Source organism: Benincasa hispida, chromosome 4 (assembly GCF_027475165.1).
Source record: "Benincasa hispida cultivar pf3 chromosome 4, pf3_genome.v1.1, whole genome shotgun sequence".
NCBI lineage: Eukaryota > Viridiplantae > Streptophyta > Magnoliopsida > Cucurbitales > Cucurbitaceae > Benincasa > Benincasa hispida.
The window spans coordinates 43,085,321-43,107,779 of NC_143481.1; the positions used below are offsets into that span (position 1 = coordinate 43,085,321).

Genomic DNA, 22,459 nt, shown 5'->3' on the forward strand with positions numbered 1-22,459 from the left:
TACCGGTTGCTCAGATAATATATGAGTAGGATCTGGTACATACTTTCTAAGCATTGCCACATGAAACACATCATGAACGTGAGATAATTCCGGAGGTAAATCCAATCGATATGCCATTGGACCAATTCTTTCTATTATCTCATAGGGTCCAATATATCTCGGGCTTAACTTCCCTTTTCTACCAAACCTGAGTATTTCTTTCCACGGAGATAATTTCAGAAATACTTTATCACCCATTTCAAACTCTAATTCTCTTCTCCGCTTATCAGCATACTTTTTTGCCTATCTCGAGCCGTCTTAAGATTATCTCTTATAATCTTAATGTTATCTAACGTCTATTGTACAAGTTCTGGACCTAGTAATTTCCTTTCACCGACTTCATTCCAGCATATCGGAGTCCTACATGGTCTTCTGTATAGGGCTTCATATGGTGCCATTCCGATACTCGAATGGTAGCTGTTGTTATACGTAAATTCAATTAACAACAGATACGTATCCTAACTGCCTTTGAATTGCAACACACATGCCCTCAACATGTCTTCCAATGTCTGGATTATCCGCTCAGACTGACCAACCGTCTGTGGGTGAAAAGCGGTATTGAAATATAACTTGGTCCCCATAGCTTTCTGTAAACTAGGCCAAAACTTTGATGTAAATATGGAGTCTCGATCTGATATAATTGAAACTGGAGCTCCAAACAGACTTACAACTTGATCAACATATAGCTTAGCTAGTGGGTCCCAAGTATAAGTGGCTTTAATAGGTAAAAACTTAGCTGTTTTTGTCAATCTATCCACAATTACCCATATACCATCATAGCTTGCTGGTGTCTTAGGTAATCCATGCAAGAAATCCATCGTAATATGTTCCCACTTCCATTTTAGTACTGGGAGTGGATTAAGTAATCCTGCTGGTTTCTATCTCTCTGGTTTAACTTGTTGACATATTAGACACTTGTCAACATACTCTGCTATTTCTTTTTTCATACCCGGCCACCAGTATGATTTCTTTAATGTTCTGTACATCTTCGTACTGCCTAGGTGCATAGCATATGTCAAACTATGCGCTTCTTCTAGGATAGCTTGTCTAAGAGCTAAGTCCTTAGGTACGCAAATCCTACCCTCCTTTAGTAGAACTTTGTCTGTTCTTAGTTGATAGTTCGTCCTCAATTCTTTATCCACTTCTTCAGATCAGAATCCTTTAATTGCTCATGTAAAATATTTTCTACAAGAGTAGGACACATTTGAAATAAGGCTAGTAATCCTCCTTTTTGATCGATTGATAATGTTGCCCTAGCATTATATAACTCATAGATCAACCTACCCTTCACTGAATTAATACCAGCTCTAACTGATCTAGTTTTTCGACTTAAGGCATCAGCTACCACATTTGCTTTACCTAGGTGATAGTCAATTGTACAGTCATAATCTTTAATCAATTCAAGCCATCTTCTCTATCTTAGGTTTAGTTCCTTTTGATCAAAGATATGCTTTAGACTCTTATGGTCTATAAATATATGACATCGCTCACCAAATAGGTAATGTCTCCACAATTTTAGAGCTAACACAATTGTTGTTAATTCTAAGTCGTGCGTAGGGTAATTGCATTTATGTTTCTTTAACTGTCGCGAAGCATAGGCTACTACTTTTCCCTCCTGCATCAACACATATCCTAATCCTTGTCGGGATGCATCACAATAAACTTCAAACCCCTTACTTGGTGTAGGTAGAGTTAATACTGGTGCTGATACTAACCTTTGTTTCAGCACTTGGAAACTATGCTCGCATTCTAGCGACCATTCAAACTTCGCATCTTTTCTGGTCAGGTTTGTCAATGGAAGGGCTATCTTAGAGAAACCCTCCACGAATCTCCTATAATAATCTGCTAAACCCAGAAAACTGCGTACTTCGGTTACATTTAGGGGTCGTTCCCAATTAACTACTGCTTCTATCTTTTGGGAATCTACACTAACTCCGTCAGCTGAAACTATATGCCCAAGAGAATATGACTTGATTTAACCAAAAATCACACTTACTAAATTTGGCATATAACTTCTTTTCTCTTAAAGTTTGTAATACCATCCTTAGATGTTCTTTATGTTTTTTCGCATTACGGGGATACACTAGTATGTCATTTATGAATACTATCACAAACTGATCCAGATAAGAATGAAATATCCTATTCATCAAGTCCATAAATACTGCAGGAGCATTTGTTAATCCAAACGGCATTACTAGGAACTCAAAATGTCCATACCTAGTCCTGAATGCAGTTTTAAGAACATCTGTGTCTTTCACCTTCAACTGGTGATAGCCTGACCTCAAATCTATCTTAGAGAACATCGTTGCTCCCTTTAACTGATCGAAGAGATCATCTATACGAGGCAATGGGTAGTTATTCTTAATGGTCACCTTATTCAACTGTCTATAGTCTATGCATAATCTAAGAGTACCGTCTTTCTTCTTAATAAATAAGACTGGCGCTCCCCAAGGTGATACACTGGGTCTAATGTACCCCTTATCCACAAGTTCCTGTAATTGAACTTTTAACTCTTTCAACTCTGTTGGGGCCATTCTATATGGTGCTTGGGATATAGGTGCAGTACCAGGAATTAACTCAATAGTAAATTCCATTTCCCTATCAGGTGGTAAGCTTAATAATTCTTCAGGGAACACATCTAAGAATTCTTGTACTACAGGTACATCCTCAGGTTTTAGTTTCTTATCTTGGGAAACTAATACAAATGTTAAATAAGCTTCACATCCTTTATTCAACAGTTTTCTAGCTTTTACCGCTGATATTAAACTTCCTGGGAGTATTCTTTTACTTCCTACCAGAGTTATTTCTTTTTCACCGGGTTTCCTAAACACTATTCCTCTTCTAAAGCAATCCATAGTGGAATAGTGTTTACCTAGGAAATCTATACCTAAGATAACATAAAATTCTAGTAATTCTAATGGAATCAAGTCGACCCAAAAACTTTGGTCTCTAAGAATTACTTCACAATTCCTATAATACTCATGTACCACCAGAGTATCTCCTACAAGCGTAGAGATAAATAATTCCTCATCCATACGTTCAGGTATTTTATCTATATGTAATGCACACATACTAGATATGAATGAGTGTGTAGCACCAGGATCAAATAATGCATAAGCGGATTGATTACATAAAGTATCGTACCAATTACGACATCTGGAGCCTCTTCCGCTTCCTGGTGTGTCATAGCATACATTCTACCCTGTTGCTGCTGCGGTTGCTGTTGGGGTCATCCAGCTACCCTTTTCTGCTTAGCTACACCGGATCCCTCACCTCTAGTTTCTGTCGTTCTAAGTTGGTTTACCGTCTGTGTTCCTTGTCTTTGTTCATTTTGTGTTCCACGACTTAGCTGAGGACAATCTCTTCTTAAATGCCCAGCTTGTTCGCACTAGAAACACACATTCCTATTATCGTAGCATACCTCTGTATGAGGTTTACCACAGTTTACACATAGCGGTTTCCTCCCTGTACTAGCCACCGACTCACTAGTACGACCTGATACTAATCTACTACTTTGTTTAGCTACAGGTCTGGACTTCTTTTGACTCAAACTTTGTTGGCTCATGCCCCCAAAACTCCTTATCCCCGACTGTACAGAGAACGAGGATCTAAAAATTTTTACTTTTTGTTTCTCCAGGCACTCTAAACTATCCTTTTCCTGGTTGAAGTTCATCCTCCTTCGCTACATTCCGCTCTACTCGGATAGCGGTCTCAACTAATTGAGTGAAATTCACCCAATTAGATGAAGAGGTAACAGGTGTACGTATTTTTCTTCTTAGGCCACTCTCAAATCTCCTACACCTCTTCTTCTCTTCCGCGATGATCAGAAGAGCATACTGAGATAACTCAGTAAATTTTTGCTTATACTCAATAACCATCATCACTCCCTGAGTTAGCCTAAGGAATTCCTCCCTCTTCGCATCTCTAAAAGAACTAGGGTAGTATTTATCCTCAAATACTTGTCTAAACTCAGACCAAGTCATAGTTTCTGAACTACTCCTTCTAGCCTCAATCACTTTCCACCACTTCTCAGCCCCTTTTTGCAGCAAGAATGCTACTAACTCGACCTTACGGTCCTCAGGGCATCTCATGACTTTAAAACACTTCTCAATCAAATCCAACCAGATTTCAGCATCTAATGGATCTATGGTTCCATTGAACGTCGTGGCTCCTAAAGCTTTCAGCCTCTCGACGCCGAACTTCTTTTCTAAATCGTTTTGAATCGATCCTACACTCGCCATTAATCTTTGAGTGATTCTATTGAATACTCGATCCTCCATCTGGGGTTCTACATTTACTTTTGGTGTACTAGACTCGTTTTTAGAAGTTGCCTCATGTTCTATTAAGTCTCTAACTCTTTTCCCCTTCGGTTCTGGGTCTGACGAGACCTCAGGACCTCCACTGGTAGGGTCAATATTCCTCTTCTCAGTCTACTTGCTTGGTCTTCCTCTTTTCCTCAACATCTTTGCCTAATTATTAGGTACACATGTTAGGGACTTATCTATGGGACTTTAATCTAATGCATGAACTCTCTCTTTCACCCAAAGTCTTATGTTTTAGTACTAAGCTAGCTTAAATCTTTCCCAAACTTATGTATAACCCATCATTTAATACCAAGTTGGTATCAACTAATTCCTCAATTGTCCCAAAAACTTATGCTCTGATACCAAATTGTCACACCCCGCCCCAGATCACCCTCTTAGCCTAAAGAAGGGCGTGACTGCAGTAGTTATTAACTCTTAGGCTGACATTTACTGCCTAAAAACTCTTGTGGAATAACTTTGATACCAAATACAAATTATATGCAATGGGACGGCTGTAGGCCCACAATTTATTAACTTAGAAACTTAATATGTTTAGAGTATTTACAACATTAGATTTACAAGTCCCAAAACCCACAAACCCTAGTCCCTATATGAACAATATTAACAGTAACCACCTAGCAAACGGTTACAAGTCTTTTCATCCTTTAGTGGCAGAGCAGATACTTAGCTGTCTTCAGAGGATTTGACTGTTACCTATGTGTGTAGGGGGGAATAAAACATTTGAAAACAGGGTGAGCTTACGCCCAGTGAGTGATCGAAAAAACATAGTAAATTCTCATAAATGATTTCAGTAATGAGTTTTTAACTGAAACATGAACTTTTACAATACTTGTACTGCAGCATAAACATTTTTCAAGCGTAAAACATGTAAAGCTGTTTTAAACATAAAACAATAAAAGCATTTCTCAAATCAAAGTACTTTATAACTGGTAAAATAATCCCAACACCAACTATTAGTCCAAGAGAACCCTTTTGCTCAATCTCTGACTTTATTCACCTGTGGCCACATTAGGTACTACTGCTCATATATCTTCTCCTTGTACTTCAGTATCGAGCTACTAGGATACCTTCTCCAACGTACTTCAGTATCCCGTTGGCTTGGTACCTTCTCAAACGTACTTCAGTACCAATAGATACCTTCTTCTTGTACTTCAGTATCTAATTGGGTGAATGCCTTCTCCTTGTACTTCGGCATTGCATTTTACCAAAACTATTTATAAACAACTTTTCTCTTTAAAGCATGTATAGTATAACACATATACAACATGGCTTTAAAGATGGTAACGCATGCTGGATAAAATCAATACATATACATATGTAAATAGTTTTTCAACAATATGCATGCGTTCAAATCTCAATTCAAACTTGCTTGGAAACCACTTTATAAAACTAGTAGGCATGAGAATTATTTTCGCAAATATGCTTTCTGTAAATGTTGTAATCCAAAACAGCTTAAAAACATTTTAGTTCGAAAACATTTGAATTAACTTATTTAAATATGATTAAGATAATTAATTATTTAATTTGAATGAGATTCAAATTAAAGAAATAATAGGAGAATTAATACATTTGAATATGATTAAAATATTTAAAACATTTTAATATGAGATATTAAAATGGATAATTATCATTATAATTTTAATGTGAGATATTAAAATGAGATAATTATAATTATATAGGTTACCATAATAATATTAGGATTAAGTCCTAAATAAAAGGCCTCAGGGAGCCTTATACAACACAATAATCTTTATAATCATCCTACATAAGGAAAAAAAGAAAGAAAAAAAAAAACTCCCGAAGTTAGAGAAAAGTTATCTAAAACTCTCCTTTCCTAATTCCTTCGCATCTTTCAAAAGAAGCTCCCACAATTTGGATCCTTGCTAAAGCCATAGCGAGGAAAATCTCGTTGAGGAGAAGATTATTTGGATGAGCATTTTAATGCATTTATGTATCTACAAATGTATGTTTTCTCTTATGCTTAACCATTTTACTATCTTAGTATGCTTTTAATTCTATCAAGAAATCAAAGAACGTGATTCATCGCTTCCGTTACTGAACTTGTAATTTAATCTTAAACACATCATAAATAGTCGAAGGACAATTTGAACATGACCCCCACACCATGTTGATACTTATTATCTGCCTTAGAAGTTGAATATCTTCTTCTCACATTTGTGTAACAAAAAAGAAATATAAGATGATCGAAGAACCAACCTTTTAAGAATCAAATACAAAAAAGTCAAATCATATAAACTTTTGAACAAGTGCAAACGAGCTTTTGCCTTACCATTTTTTAGTTTAAAGTATACCCAACAAAATGGTGAGAAATTTAAATTCTCAATCTATAGTTGAAGTCAAAAGGGAAAAAAGAATTGTTCTCGACCCATTTTAAATGTCAACTCCATCCTTATTGTTTGCAAAAAAATAAAAGCATACTACATAGGACAACAAATTAATTAATTTTGGAAAATAATTAACATTTAAATATTAAATGAAACCAAACTATACCCCACATGGAACCATAAAACCCAAGTCAAAGGAGAGGCTATATAGACAAGGTCACATATGTAATTTTGCTGAAAAGGAGAAAAAGAGAAAAAGAAAAAGAAAAAAAGCACACAAAATTAGAGAAGTGCATTAGTAAACGAGCAGCGTGAACGAAGAGTTTTTCCATTTCCCCGAAGAGGCTTTAATTCAGTTTGTTATTTCGTTCGCAAAGAGTTTCCACACAAAGTTGGGGGAGAAAGAGGGCGACACTGTGAAATCTTGAAATCCTCATTTCCCTTCCAAAATCCCTTCAGAATTGGAAACAACAATCGCCATTAGCCGCAAAATCCCGAATCAGAGCTTCAGTTTGCTTCATAAATCGCTGTCGACTGATCGGGGTGAATCGTCCCCTGTGACTTTTTAACCTCGGTCGGTCTGAATGCCGACGAAATGACCGTTCACAAGTTCCAAATATTCGACTCTCTTCCTGCTTAGTTTCGACGGGGAACTCTGTGCCTGCCATCATGGCCAAGCGCGTCTATCAAGTTTGGAAAGGGAGTAATGTGAGTTTCCTTTTAACTCTGCTCCTTTTCGATTCAATTACGCTTTTCTTCATCTGGGTATTTTATATTTCGATGGAATTTTGGGGGGTTATGTTTGGATTTTGTGTTGGTTTTCATTTTAATGTGTTGGAGCTTGAAATTTTTGGTCCAATTAGGTTTCCATGCGTTTGTAGCTCATTGTTTTGATGGGGTTTGTGTAGTAAGTGGAGGCAACGAGGATAAATTCGAAATTTCCTGTTCTTGTTTTTGTTTATTACTTCTCTTGGCCTAGAAATTGTCGAGCTCGATGGCTTAGTTGACTAGAGAGCTTGCTTTCCGTTCTTGCAAGAAAAATGGAGTTCTTTAGATCATAATTGGTCGCTCCTTCAATCCTTACAGCCCTTTCAAACTTTTGCCATAACGAAACAGCAATTTATCGACTAGGCTCTAGAGGGATGGGACAGGCAAAGTATGGTGGTTGTTTATCTGAGTAACGTGGGGCCCCAGGACATTTTAAGTGACGTGGCATGTGTTTGATATCGAAAATTGTTGGTTTTGAGTTTAGTACAAAGGTGGAGTTTTCTGAGGCCACCTTCCGGTTGGTACCTTTTAGCTTGGACGTGTGTGCAGACTTTTGTCTACGTTTAGAATAATTTTGAGTCTCTTGGAAGGATCAATATTGACGGTGTTTAATTTATAGACAAGAGTTCAATGCATTGATTGGAATAGAATTAGGATTTTTTGAATAACGGGTGTTTTTGACTAATTATGGGTGAAATTAACAAGATCATGGGAGGCCTTTTGATAGATCTTCAATCTATGAGAAAAGTTGCAAACGCATATTGCAAGTATCATTTAAATTTTAATGGAGTTAGTTCTGTTTCTTCCTCATATTTAAGCTATTAGATAGCTATATGTCATCAATTGTCATTTACAAAGAAAATGGCCCATGAACCTAGGCATAAGCATCTCCCTCACGGATGTTAACATGGGAAGACTTGTTAGGTCTACTGTAATAATATGGAAATAAGTTAAACTCTGTGAGTCTATTTGGTTTAGTGGTTTGGAGAGCATGCCTATAGTTGTGCCCCCAGTCAACCACTGATCGATTCCTCCAATGATGGAAATAAGAACAAAATTGACATGGGTTGAGTCAGATAACGTAATAAACATGTTGGCAAGAAAAGAAATTAGTTAGACTCTTGCTGTCACATTCAAGGTAGACATGTTCTTGTATATATATCCTTTGCTATTTTCTCCTGTGTTGTTTTTTTCTTGGGCTTCAAACACAGTCTATAATCGTGCGCCAGAGAAGCCCTAGATAGATTAGTTGGTTGCTTTGCTCTTGTGCATGCTTTTAGCTTCTTGGATTCTGATCGGAGACTTCAGTGCTGTGGTAAAACTACTTCATGACTTGGAGATTTTGTGGCTGTTTGAACTTAGTTAATGTGTTCAAAGGAATATAATTTTGGCCTCACTATTTTAAACGAAGATCATTATCATTAATCATATAAAGTTTCATCAGTAAAATCTCTCAGACACTCTAGCATTCAACAGATTCGATATTGACAATATTGCTTGAACGATGTGTAAAAATGTTGTTTGTATCTATTTTACATCCATGTGTCAATTTTCTAGTTGTCATCCTGATTCCTGAAACCGAAGGAATCATAAGCCACAAGCACAAAGTGGCCTCGGTTTACAGAATTTGGCTGATAAAAATCGGGCTCTCCTTCCTAAATGGATTTGGCGATATTACCACGAGGAAGAAATGTTTTGGAGATAGATTATTGACGCCAACTATGAGGTGACTCCATATCACTCATGGCCAAACAGCAACCTTCCTGGACGAATTAAAGGACCTCGGCATGCCATATTCGTGAACCGCATCAAAGAAAGAGTATCTATGAATGTGGGAAACAGGATTAACACCTCCTTTTGGTGTGATCATTAGCTACGGAATCCATCCCTCAAAGATGTGTACCCACGACTTTACTTACGATCCAAACAAAAATTGTTCTCCATACCTGATCTATGGGACATGAGGAGACAAGGGTAGTCCTTAAGCATTAGGAGGAATCTAAAGGATGAGGAGTTTGATGAATGGATTGACCTTATGCATTCCCTTGATGGATTCCATATCTCCATGTCTAAGGATAAATGGTTTTGGCAACTGGACACAAAAGGAGCCTTCTCCACAAAATCTCTTTCCATTAATTTAGCTTCTAATTTGGCCACAAATGCACATCCATATTATGAAGCGATTTGGGAGGATTTTTACCCTAAAAAAGTTAAAATTTTCCTATGGGAAGTTAGCCATAATGCCATCAACACATGTGATAGGGTCCAAAGAAGATTTCCACACATGGCTCTATCTCCACAATGTTGCATCATTTGCAATTCTGACTTTGAGTCACCAAACCACATCTTTATCACCTTGTCGCTTTGCTGATAGATTTTGTAAGGAGATTTTCTCCTCTTTTGCATGGGACACTGCTCTGTCCAATGACATCATAAACCTCCTCTCTTACTCTCGGTGGACACCCCTACACTAACGAGAAAAACAACCGCCTTTTCAATGACAAGAGAAGCACTTTTAATAGCTTTTTTGAACTCATTATCCATCATGCTCTAACTTGGTGCAAATGTTCGTACAATCTATCCTCTCTTTTGACCAATTGGAGGAATCTTTTGTAACTTCTTTGGTTTGGACTTCGGCCTCTTTTTTTCTTTTTTTCTTTTTTTTTTTTTTGTAAATTGCATACATAAATCAAATTTGTTTCTTATGAAAAAAAAAAAAGAATCATATAGTGAAGTTGGAATCTGATAAGATATTGACCTTCACACTTCTACCTATGCAGGGCCACCAATTGTAGACAAGGATATCTTAATGGAGGAGGGGTCGTACGTCAGGGGAAGGGCTAAGTGAGGGATTTCTTGTTGTAGGAACCATCGGTTGTTAACTCTGATGGAGGGGAGAGAGAGAGAGTATAAAAGTAGGCACTGGTGTATTTCCTTTTTCATGTTTTCAGTTTTAAGGAATTTCTCGTAGAGAGAAGGGAGAGTTATTGAGCCTTCTCAGTAGGATGGTAGTGTTGTAACGCCTTAGGGCTATTTTCATTTCTAATATATAGAGATAACTTACATCATCCTCATGGCTTTATGTGGAATTGGATTTTTTGTTCAGTAGTCTGATCTCTCGCCACTCCACCCCTGATTCTCTAATACATGTGTATCTCCACTATGCAACTGTGGTATCTCTGATGTTGAATTGAATTTCTTTTATAACTTTTTTTCATAAATTGAAATATTCATTCAGTTTCTTTATTGTTGTTTTCCATGTATAACCATGTTCTATTTGAGAAAGATTCTTGTTTTATTTGGATTAAGATGAACCGTGGAAAGTTTCTGCTTATACAATTGTTTTTCCTCCATCTAAACTCATGTTTTCTTATATACATTTTCTGAAAACCTTTTTCACATCTCTCTTGCAGAAATTTATCCTTGGAGGAAGGCTAATATTTGGGCCCGATGCTAGGTCACTCATTGTGACTATTTCATTGATCACTGTTCCAGTTATAATATTTTGTGCATTCGTTGCAAGGAATCTTTTGCATCAATTTAAACCATATAATGCTGGATATGCCGTTCTGGTGGTAGCTATTGTGTTTACCATCTACGTAAGTATTCTCCGACTTTTCCTTCTCGTTGAGGTAGCATTTTGACATTATTGGAAGTCAATTCAGATGGTATACCATGTAATGTATATGTTATAGATTTGTATGCTTAGAAGCACTATTTGGTCTTTTGAGTTTGTAATAGTGATCATTTGAACTATAGTATATTGATTTGGGCTTTAACTATGGTCACTACTCATTATTATTATTATTATATAGGTTCTTCAGGGCACTTGATGTGTCGGAAAAATGGACGTGAAATTTAAGTTGAAGGATGAGTATGGTGTAGATAAAGAACCACTATTGGCCTAGCTTTGTGGAATTGTTTAAATTTTTAATGATAACGAAGGCAACAAACAAAAATTATATATTCTTCTTTTTTTTTTTTTTTTAACAGAAACAAACTTTTCATTGATATAATGAAAAGAGACTATTGCTAAAAGTACAAAGCTCAAAATACAACGAAACAAAATAATAATAATCCTAATAATCTGGAGCTCTATGGATCAATAGGTGTACAACGAAACAAAATAATAATAATCCTAATAATCCTAATAAACTATGATAGAATTAGAATATGCTAGTGAGTATACAAGATGACACAGATCAAAGAATAGGGAGAACATTTTATCCCAAAGATGCTATAAATAGGCCTCATTTGGTAATCATTTGGTTTTTGTATTTTAGTTTTTGAAAATTAAGCCTACAAATCCCTCTACCACTTCTAAATGTCTTACTTTGTCATCTACCTTTTACCCATGTTTTCAAAACCAAGCCAAAATTTGAAAACTAAAAAAAGTAGTTTTTAAAAAACTTATTTTATTTTTGGAATTTGGGTAAGAATTCAACTCTAGTACTTAAGAAAGATGCAAATCATTGTAAGAAAATGTGAGAAAATAGGCTTAAATTTCAAAAACCAAAAACGAAATGGTTTCCTAATGGGGCTTTGGATATTCAAAAGATACCTGGAATATTTGGGCAATGCATTTAAAGATAGCTGGACTAAGCACCCTTTTATTCATTTTAGTTTATCTTATTTAGTTTCTAGTTGGAATTTTTTGTTGTAATCACCTATAGGTGTTGGGGTTTTCCTTTATTTCATTCATCTATGAAATGTTTCTTATCTAAAGAAAAGGGAAAGGTAGTAAAGAAATGGAAGAAGGCGAAAGAGATCATAGTAAAAATGAGAGATTATATAGGCCTTCATTCTGTATAATGGCCTCTAGAGCTATCTTATTAAAATAAAAGTAAAAGCCTAAGAGAGCAGAAATAAATTCTGTTGACTGTTTCATAATGTTGTGACGAAAAACCTGATGACTAGAAAGAAAATTTTCTTTAATTTTATCACGAGCACCACATGGTTGCTACACATCTTGGCATTGCATATAAAAATGCCTTGCCTCCAAGTCTCTCTCCTGGAGTTACAGCAACACGGTTAAATATAAATTTCATTGAGATAATTCTTGTGTGTCAAGTAGTAGTTAAACTCAATGCTACTATGGATTTATTTATTAAAAATAAAGGGAAAAAAAAAGTTCAAAAGAAAAAAGAAAAAAAAAAGAAAGAAAGAAAGAAGAAGATGCTACCATGGATATTTACTGCGTTACTGCATATTCATGTGCCATTTCTACATCTGAATTTGACAATGTTTCCAGGTCAAGGTTATAAGTACAAGTTTTACTTTTGATACCAAGTACTTTTTTTAATTAAATTACGAAATTCCGATGCTTTTTTGCTTAGGAAAAAAAATTAAAAAAAAACGTACAAGATTTGGTATAAATTGGTCACTTGGTTGTTTCCATAGGTATTGGTGCAGATTTGGTATAAATCGGTCACTTGGTTGTTTCCATAGGTATTGGTGCTGCTTTTTCTTACTTCTTCCCGGGACCCGGGTATAATTCCACGAAATCCACATCCCCCAGAAGATGAAATTCGTTACGAGTCTTCTATATCACATGAGCATGGGGGAAGACAAACACCAAGCCTCCAATTTCCTCGAACCAAAGAAGTAATAGTCAATGGTGTTTCTGTGAGGGTGAAATACTGTGACACGTGTATGCTCTACCGTCCTCCTCGTTGCTCCCATTGCTCTATTTGCAACAATTGCGTTCAAAAATTTGATCACCACTGCCCGTGGGTTGGCCAATGCATTGGTCTTGTATGTTCTAAGACTTCCTCTCAATTACATATCTTTTAAGTTACGGTCCTAGCTAAATTATTCTTAACTTCTGTTGATATTCTTTTGCATCTTAATGCCAATCCAATAACCCTTTGTACTTGTGCAGCGTAATTATCGCTACTTCTTTATGTTTGTGTCATCTTCAACTCTTCTTTGCATCTACGTATTTGCAATGTCAGCTTTTTACATTAAAGTTCTGATGGAGGAAAATAGAGGCACAGTCTGGAAGGCAATGAAGGAGTCCCCTGCCTCAGTTATTCTAATGGCTTACTGTTTCATCTCTCTATGGTTTGTTGGTGGACTCACAGGCTTCCATCTGTACCTTATAGGCACAAACCAGGTTGGTTAAGTCCTGCTTTTGTTATAAACCAGTTTTTGCATCCACTGGTGATTATAACTCAATAGTTGAAAGACTAACTACTGGGAAGAAACCGTCTTTGTATGCCAACCTCTCTTTCCTGATGTGGGAAAACTGGGGGATTTGACTAACTGTATGTTTTTACCCAATTATAAATAAATTTACAAGCCTACTTATTGAAGAACACGGGCAGAACTAATGATGTTGAGTCTTCGATTCTCAATTTTTTTCAAATTTTTTTAATGATGAACTTATATCTGCCTCACAATTATATGATGTGGGGTTTTCGTCTGAAAAGGTGGTAACAGGTATGAATTCCAGGCTGCTGAATTGTTAAAGGCCCCATTTTTTAATGATGTTTTTGAAAATTATTTTTTTAATTTCTAAAATTTGACTTGGTTTTTGAAATAATTAGTGGAAAATGGATAACAAAGTAAAGAAAAAGTAATGTTTATAGGCTTAATTTTCAAAAGCCAAAAACCAAGAACCGAGGCCCTGTTTGGTAATCTTTTGATTTTTAGTTTTTTAAAATTAAGTTCATGAACACCCTTTCCACCTCTATATTTCTTACTTTGTTATCTACTGTTTACCAATGTTTTCATAAACCAAGCCAGTTTTGAAAACTAAAAAAATTTATTTTTGTTTTTTAAATTTGGTTGAGAATTCAACTCTTTTATTTAAGAAAGATGCAAACTATTATATAAATTGAGAGGAAATAGACTTGATTTTCAAAATAAAAAACCAAATGGGGCTCAAATAGTTACCGAATGGAGTCTAGGAGTTTCAGTTTAAAGTTCTGGAAGTTGTGGCTGGAATTAGCAATACTCTGGGTGCCTAGCATTGTATTTTGTGTATGTATGTGTGTTTAAGTTGTATTAACCAGCTTGAAATCACTCCATTTTTCCAGACTACCTATGAAAATTTCCGGTACCGAGCTGACAGCAGGTCGAATGTCTACAATCGAGGTTGTTTGAATAATTTTCTGGAAGTATTTTGCTCAAAAGTAAAGCCCTCAAAGAACAACTTTCGGGCCTTTGTACAAGAGGAGGTACCGCCGCCTCCGGCCCCTCCTTTGCGTGAGATGGGTGCAGCTGAACAAGATGACTCAGGCGGGGATCCACGTTCAAAGGTTGAAGATGATCTGGATATTGGTGAGGACCTACTGAAGATTTCCCAGCGACGTAACATCGAAGACATTAACGAGGATATACGCAGTAGAGGGAGCACTGGTCCTCAACTTAATGTCTCAGAGGTAGACTCTAGCTTGGGTTCTGATCATCGAGCTCCCACCATTCGATCAGATGCTCGACACTCAAGTTGGGGTCACAGAAGTGGAAGCTGGGACATTGCATCCGAAGTTCTTGCCAATGCCAATGTTACTGAAAGCAGAGGCTATGCTCCTTCAAAAGAAACTCGTCAGTGACAAAGTCTATCATATCATTATCAGCATTCCAAATACATATTATGATTCTAACAATCAAGTCGGAGGCGTCGAAAAGCAGTTGAAGAAACAGAATTTCTTCGCTTCGGGGATGAAGTTATACTCTTATATTGAGGTAATGCTGGTTATTCTATTTTGCAAAGTATAGGGCATGCTATGCTGCTTATTAATTGTTGTTGGAGGAAGGTAAAAAAGTGTTTCTGCCAAAATCATTTCTACTTCTCGTTATCCTCTATTCCTCTTTGTTGTTGATAATTTGTGTAACATTCTCTGTGAACTGAATTATTTCCTGTGTGGTTTATTCTTTGTGTAATTAGTCACTACATGAAGCTGGGACTTCAAAAAAAAAAAAAAAAGAAAAGAAAAAAAGAAAAGAAAGGAAAAAAAAAAAAAGATCTAATTCTTAATGCTCCCTTTGAAGTTTGAACTCTGATGTAATCAGTTGGTGAATTTGGATGGTCAGAATTGAGGCAGAACCATCTTCATAAATCTAGATGAAAGTTCCCCATCTAGATGGGCTTTGAATTATTAACAGTAGAAAGATCCATATAACTGTAGATCTTTGCATACACAAAATATGTTTTTTTTAAAAAAAGAAAAAAAAAACCATTTAAGCACATTGAACTGTTTAATATTGCTTCAATATTGTTTGCAAAGTCACCAAGTGTTGATATCTTTATGGGATTGGTTTTGTTTACTGCTTTATATTGATGCAAAATTAAGCATCCATTTAAGCATTTTAGTCTTTCTTTTATCATATTTCCAAGTGGAAATCTCTATTGTAATTATCTTTAGGTACTTTGGGGGTTTCCTCATATTTTATTTATTCAATGAAATGTTTTTTTATCTAGAAAAATACTGTTGTAATTTATAATGTGTTGAAATATAATTTCTTTCCTTATCTGTTTGAGACTTGCTTTATTTTAGTCTCGTACCTTCGAACGTACCTTTGAACTTCATTCCAACCTTCCTTCTCCTTTTGGAATTGGCCTTTTCAAAAAAACAATTGTATTTCTTGGTCGTGTATATCTAAATAGGACTAATCACTTTATAGTGTCTCAAAACATAACATTTAGAATCTAAATAAGACTAACCACTAGGGGTAGTCATTCAAACCGCAAACCGAATCGAAAAATGTGGTTGTTTGAAGAAATTTTGAAATGAAATTAATTCGGTTCAATTCAATTTCGAAAACTGAAGTTGAAACCGAACCGAATCGTTTTTAATATATATATATAAAGAGTAAAACCGGATTTTGTTTTAAATTTAAAGAATAAAACCAAATTTTAAAAAGGAATCGAACCGAATCGTTTTTAATTGAAAAAATATAAACATAGATTTTTCAAAGATACCAAAATCGAATTTAAAATTGAATCGAACTACATATATGCCACAAAAATTGAATCGAACCGTTTGATAACCACCCTATAGTGTCTCAACAAATAGCAGTTAGAACTAGGTTGGAGCAACTACTGTATGTATTATCCATTTAGGGGTATTACATATAATTTGTCATTTTTATGCATAACTTTGAATAAATGTTCATTCAAACGTTTGATTTGTATAAATTAACAAGGAGGGGGGAAAAAAAAAAGTACACATGTTTGCAAAGGTAATGAAAAGCTTAAAATAAAATGTTTAAAAGTTTATGGAGTAGAGATGAATATAAAAGAAATTAGGCACTTAAAATGTTAAAATATAAATTTAGAGCTTTTGGTTTTTAGTGTTGTAATACCTAAGTATGGTAGAATAGTAGGATGGATGGTTTGGAAATGGTCATAGCAATGGTGGGTTGCCTCAATAAGAGGCACAAATTGGTGGTGATTTTAGAAAATGGATCATAATTCAAAATAGAAATATATTTCTTTATGTTTTATCCCAATTTAGACCAACTATTTTTTAAAAGAGAATTAGGTTTAGAAACCCTACAATTTTATTTGTGGACAACTTCACTTTCAATTATTTGTTCCAAGTTTGGTTTGGGTCACTTCTCAATTTCAAACAAAGATCTTTTGTTTTCCTTTTTTTTTTTTTTTTCTTTTTCTTTTTAAATAAAAACAAAGATTTATCCTAGCCTCTTCTTTCTTTGTTTGCTTAATCTTTTGATTTTTAGGGTTTGTTTTTGTTGTTTATTGATCTATCCTTTTGTTTTTAAAAAATATGTTAGGTATTAGGTTCCACTTTCCCTTTTTGAAGTATATTCTTGAAATTTTAACATTTTAGTCGACAACTTTATAGTACGATGTTTGATAATCATTTAGGTCTTGTTCGGTACTTCTTTGATTTTTACAAATTAAGCTTATAAATATTTCTTTCTATGTCTAAATTTCTTTATTTGCTACTTTTACTAATGTTTTAAAAAATCAAACAAAGTTTTGAAAACTAAAAAGAATAGTTTTTAATTTTTTTTTCCTAGGAATTCAATTCTTTTACTTGCAAAATATGTAAAAAAAAAAAAAAATATAAGATATTAAAAGAAAATATACTTATTTTTCAAAATTGTAAAATCCTTCATAAACTCATTATTTTGAATAAAAATAAAATTTTACATTAAAATAAGTTTGATCGATGCATAAACTACCCTTGAATAACATTTCCAAAATTCATAAATTTCACCCAAAAATTAATTCTAAGGTTGCTTGTCTCGAAAGGAAAATTTTCCATATACCATATCGTATATATGTTATATAATTCATTAAATATAAAAGAGAATTTTTTTTTAAAGATACTTGAAGTGAAAATTTATAAGATAGGTCAAAATTGCAACACCTTTAAAGTTCAAGGTTAAAATTACAATACTTATTTAAGTTTATAATTAAAATTATTGAAATTCTACACCCCAATAAATTTAGGGACAACATTGATTTTTTTCCCTATAATTAATGTTGAACCATATTTTTTTTTTAAAATAAAACTTTCAAATAAGAATAATTGCAATTGGTAGCATTTTTAGGAATAATAACTAAATGTATAACATCATTTAAAAAAATTACAAATATAGACAAGTCTATCCGCGATAGACTTCTATCGTTGATAGACTCCCAAGTCTATCAGAGATTATCACTGATAGATAGACTCCTACCAATAATATAGTCTATCACTGATAGACTATTTAAATTTTGTCATATTTGTAATTTTTTTACATATGTTATATCGGTTAATACTCTGGGTTTAATATTTATATTTGCAACTGTCCCTTAAATTAACTTGAAAAGAAATATCCAGAAAATAAATTTTCAAAACAACTACTCATCAATAGCTCTTTGTTTCAGATCATATGATTCTCCAAAAAACATGTTTGTTAATTATAATTTCTTTTTCCTTTTCCATTTTTTCAAACCAAGTAATTGAAACTTTTAACGAGAATCAGAAAAAGAAATTGAAAATAATAATAAATAAGTGTTTGAAACCCATATTTCAAAGAAGATTTAAACTTTACTTAGATTTAATTTTTTTTAAAAAAAAATAATGATAAATAAAATCAAAAGTACAAATAATAGAGAAGAAAAGGGGGGAAAGTCATCAATTACTAACCAAACTTTAATACTAAAAAGCACAAAAATACAAAATACAAAAAACAAAGCAGTCATAAAAAATAGTAGTCCTCTTCTTCTTTTTATTTTTCAATATAATTATGTAAAAAAGATAACAAAAAATGTAGTTTCATAAAATTAGATAATATATCCATTTACACCCATTCCATAAAATGTGGTTCAAATTTACTCAAATTGGAACAAAAAAAGATGTTCTGCTGTACTATATTCAAAAGTGATGTTCTGTTGATTATAAATATATTTTAGTTTTTCATCCCACATATATATATATATATATATAGATTTTGAATTAAACACTTTTAAGTTTTCTTTTTTAATAATCTCAAGTATTTCTCGGAAAGAAAATCAATAATAATAAACTAATACGGTTTTCTTAAACTACTTCGTAGGTGTTTGGTTCAAGGAGTTAAGACTCGATGAATAAAATTGTAAACTCCACAATTAAATAATATTAATTTATTGCTTTGTAAATTTCTTACATTGTAGATGTTACAATTTCATAGCTCTACTCCTTACTATAAACTAAACGTTATCTTCTTTTTTATTAAATATTTCTAAAAATACCAACTTTTTTATAATAATAATAATAAAATATGTGGATAGAAAAAATGAACTTTGACCTTAAATTTGACAATACAAATTTTATGTTAGATGAATTACTCTCGTTTTAACTTAAAAACTCACATTTGATTATCTAAATTCACCCAATAAACATACTAAACTCATTTTATAAATGTCTTAGGTTTTGAATTATATTGTTAGGAATTTTTACTTTTAATTTTAGACCAATTTAACATTTAATTTTTACTATTCTTTCAAAAATTTTGAAACATTTAATTCTTTCCTTATTAACATCGTTTTCAAATTTTGTTTTTTATTTTGTTATTTATTAATTATGGTGGATATCTATTTAATGCATGATATCTCGAATTAATATTATCTTCATTTTACAATATTTCATTTATTTTCTCCCAAATTCTTTACTGCAAATCGATCAACTATTCATTGAGATCTCAAATATATGTTGAATGTATTGGTAATTAACATAAATAAATATTGCATACACTACGATTTATTTATTGATGCATTTACAAATATATTGAAAAACATAAATATACTTCACAAATATTATTTAGGTTAAAAAATACTTCAGGTCCCTAAATTTTCATGCAAGTAACAATTTAGTCGATGAACCTTGATTTGCAACGTTTAGTCTCTATACTTTCAATTTGTTACAATTTAGTCTCCGAACTTTAGTATGTAATAATTTAGTTCTTATATTTTTAAATCAATGACATTTTAATCTATAATGTAAATAAATTTATTAAAATTAGATGTTAATTTATAGTTTATAAAAATATTGAATCTCTAATTAATTTATCGATTTATTTATACAATAAATTTCATTAAATGTTTAGGGTTACAATATTGAAGTGACAGCTTCCTTAAGATTTCACATCAGAATGTACCTGTTTTTTCATGTTTTTTCTTTTTTTTTTTTTTTTTTCCTAAAACATAGAGGCTGCCGAAAATTGCCATATCCACTTATAAATAAAAAATATGATGTGAAAGATTTCTCGAACCACACGCCATATTTCTACTCCAAAAAGGTAGTTTAACTTGATTGAATTGACCAAGACATTTTACATATGTTTTAAAAAGTTGAATGTTTTTGTATATTTATGTCCATATATATATTTTTTAAATCAACTTTTAATATGAAGATCGATTATTTAAATTTTAGGTAAGACGAGCTAAGCTTATTTTGACCAAAATAAATTTAAATAGGATTTATAATTTCATAAACAAACGTTTTTTTTTTTCAAATTTTCAATCAATATCACGTCATTGTTGAACTAAATCTTGATCCCATCTATTTTATACATGCATTATATAATATGTATCTTTTAAAAGTTTAGAGAACGATGGTAAAATATGATAACTAAATATATTCTTTTATATCTAGTCGGTTTTAGAGCATTGAAAATCAAACTTATAAGATAAAATAAGCAAATTGATGCTAATTAATAAAGGATAAAACCACGTGTTTGGATTCTGTTTGGTAATAATTTCGTTTTTCGTTTTTTGTTTTGGAAAATTAAGTCTATAAACACTGTCTTTACGTCTAAATTTATTTATTTGTTATCTAATTTCTATGGATGGTTTAAAAAATTAAACCAAAATTTGAAAACTAAAAAAAAAACGCTCATAATCAAATTAGTGCTGATTAACAAAAGGACAAAATCGATTGTTTGATTTCTTTATTGGTTTAGTTTTCAATTTTGCCCAACTTGAAGTTTTTCCTCTTTTTTCTTTTAACATTTCAATTTTTACCTTACTTTTGTTTTGAATCGGACATTTTTGCTTTTTCTCAAATTAAAATTTAGTCTATCTATTTTCTTATTTTTAACATTTGACATTTTTATTGTTTTTCTTTTACATAATAATAATTGGGTATTTTTCTAAATAACAGACTTACATGATGAAAGTACTCAAATAAAAGTAATAATTACCAATAATAAAGGTACTAGGGTGGAAATGGTTCGGTCTAATTCAATTTGAACGAGATGGACTAAACTATTACATACTATAATTTACTACTAAAATTATTACAATTTGATAATATGCGAACTAAATTCTTGATACAAACTAAATTTAAATATTTTTTTCTTGTTAAATTATAAATTTGATCATTATAGTCAAATGAAAGTTAAAATTTTAGTCTTGTAATCTTAAAAGTTAAAATTTCATCTTTATAATTCGATCAAATCTCATAAATAATCTCTATATATAATTTTAGTAGTGATTATATATGAATATTTTATCAAATTAGATAAATGGATTTTAACTTTTTAAACTATATAACTTAAAGTCCACCGTTCTCTCTTACAAAAGAAAAAATTAAGTCATTGTATTAATATTATTTATAAAATAATATTTAGGTGCAATTATACACATTATAGTTGAATAATTTATACAAATTATAGTTAGGCAATTTTATAGAATGTACAAAAATAAGTATGGTTTGGGGTGTAGGTAAGGATTTTTCATATTTATGTAAAGTGAGAAGATTCAAGATTGTTTCTCATTTTTTTCGCCAACCTTCTTCCACAAAAAATCAAATTAAAAAAATAAAATAAAATCTACCAAACTAAAATATCAATCGCAATACAACGGGGCTCTTCATCGGTGGGTCCCATTAGAAATGGTCAACGATGACTCAATCTGACGTGGAGGCTTATTATTGGGCAATGCTGGACAAAGACCCGATTCTTCTTTCATGGGTTCTCATTGTACTCAATCTGCGGTAGGTAAACGACCAATCGGTCGACCGACCTAAAATATTTTCGGGAGACACGTGTGCGCAGTCCAAAATAATTACGCACGTGTCAAAGTTTTGAAAGTGGTGAAAGGGACACGTCATCCGCTTATCATTCATTTTCCCGCGCACCACGCTCGACGTGGATCCCACTCCCCTCAAAATCGCTTTTGACCCGTCACTTAGATCTTGTCCACGTGGCTTTTACTGACGTCGATAATAATTAATAAGGAAAAAAAAAAGGCGACATTTTCTTTTTAAATTATTTTATTTCTTATTTCTTCTCAAAGAAGTTAAGAAAGGGACAGAGTGTAGATTGTTCATGGCGTAAAGTTCACATCAAGGGGTGTTTTAATAAATAAAAACAGTTCCAAAATATTTATAAAATATCAAAGTAATATTATAATCTTAAAAACTAATAAATGTATTTGGAATTAACGAGAAAAGTTGTAGAGATACTCTTGATAGTTTTACCTTTTTTTACACAAAGAAAAATAATTGAAATATTTTTGTATGATTTGCGAGGAATATCATA

The 22,459-nt window shown here is 32.9% G+C and overlaps 1 protein-coding gene across 1 annotated transcript; it reads left to right on the forward strand.

Annotated features, from left to right (window-relative positions):
* The first annotated feature begins 6,940 nt into the window (after positions 1 to 6,940).
* LOC120069831 (protein S-acyltransferase 8-like) lies at positions 6,941 to 15,579 on the forward strand. The gene is made up of 5 exons (XM_039021650.2): positions 6,941 to 7,417; positions 10,891 to 11,076; positions 12,926 to 13,231; positions 13,359 to 13,592; positions 14,518 to 15,579. Exons 1-5 carry the CDS (start codon positions 7,379 to 7,381, stop codon positions 15,031 to 15,033), a joined length of 1,281 nt encoding a protein of 426 aa, XP_038877578.1. The 5' UTR covers positions 6,941 to 7,378; the 3' UTR covers positions 15,034 to 15,579.
* The last annotated feature ends 6,880 nt before the right edge of the window (positions 15,580 to 22,459 follow it).

What these genes read in the sequence shown, in the direction of transcription:
- LOC120069831 (XM_039021650.2), top strand. Translation starts at nt 7,379, where the DNA reads ATGGCCAAGCGCGTCTATCAAGTTTGGAAAGGGAGTAAT. An exon ending in CTATTGTGTTTACCATCTAC is followed by an intron (nt 11,077 to 12,925) that starts GTAAGTATTCTC and finishes TTGTTTCCATAG; the next exon opens with GTATTGGTGCTGCTTTTTCT. An exon ending in ACCTTATAGGCACAAACCAG is followed by an intron (nt 13,593 to 14,517) that starts GTTGGTTAAGTC and finishes CCATTTTTCCAG; the next exon opens with ACTACCTATGAAAATTTCCG.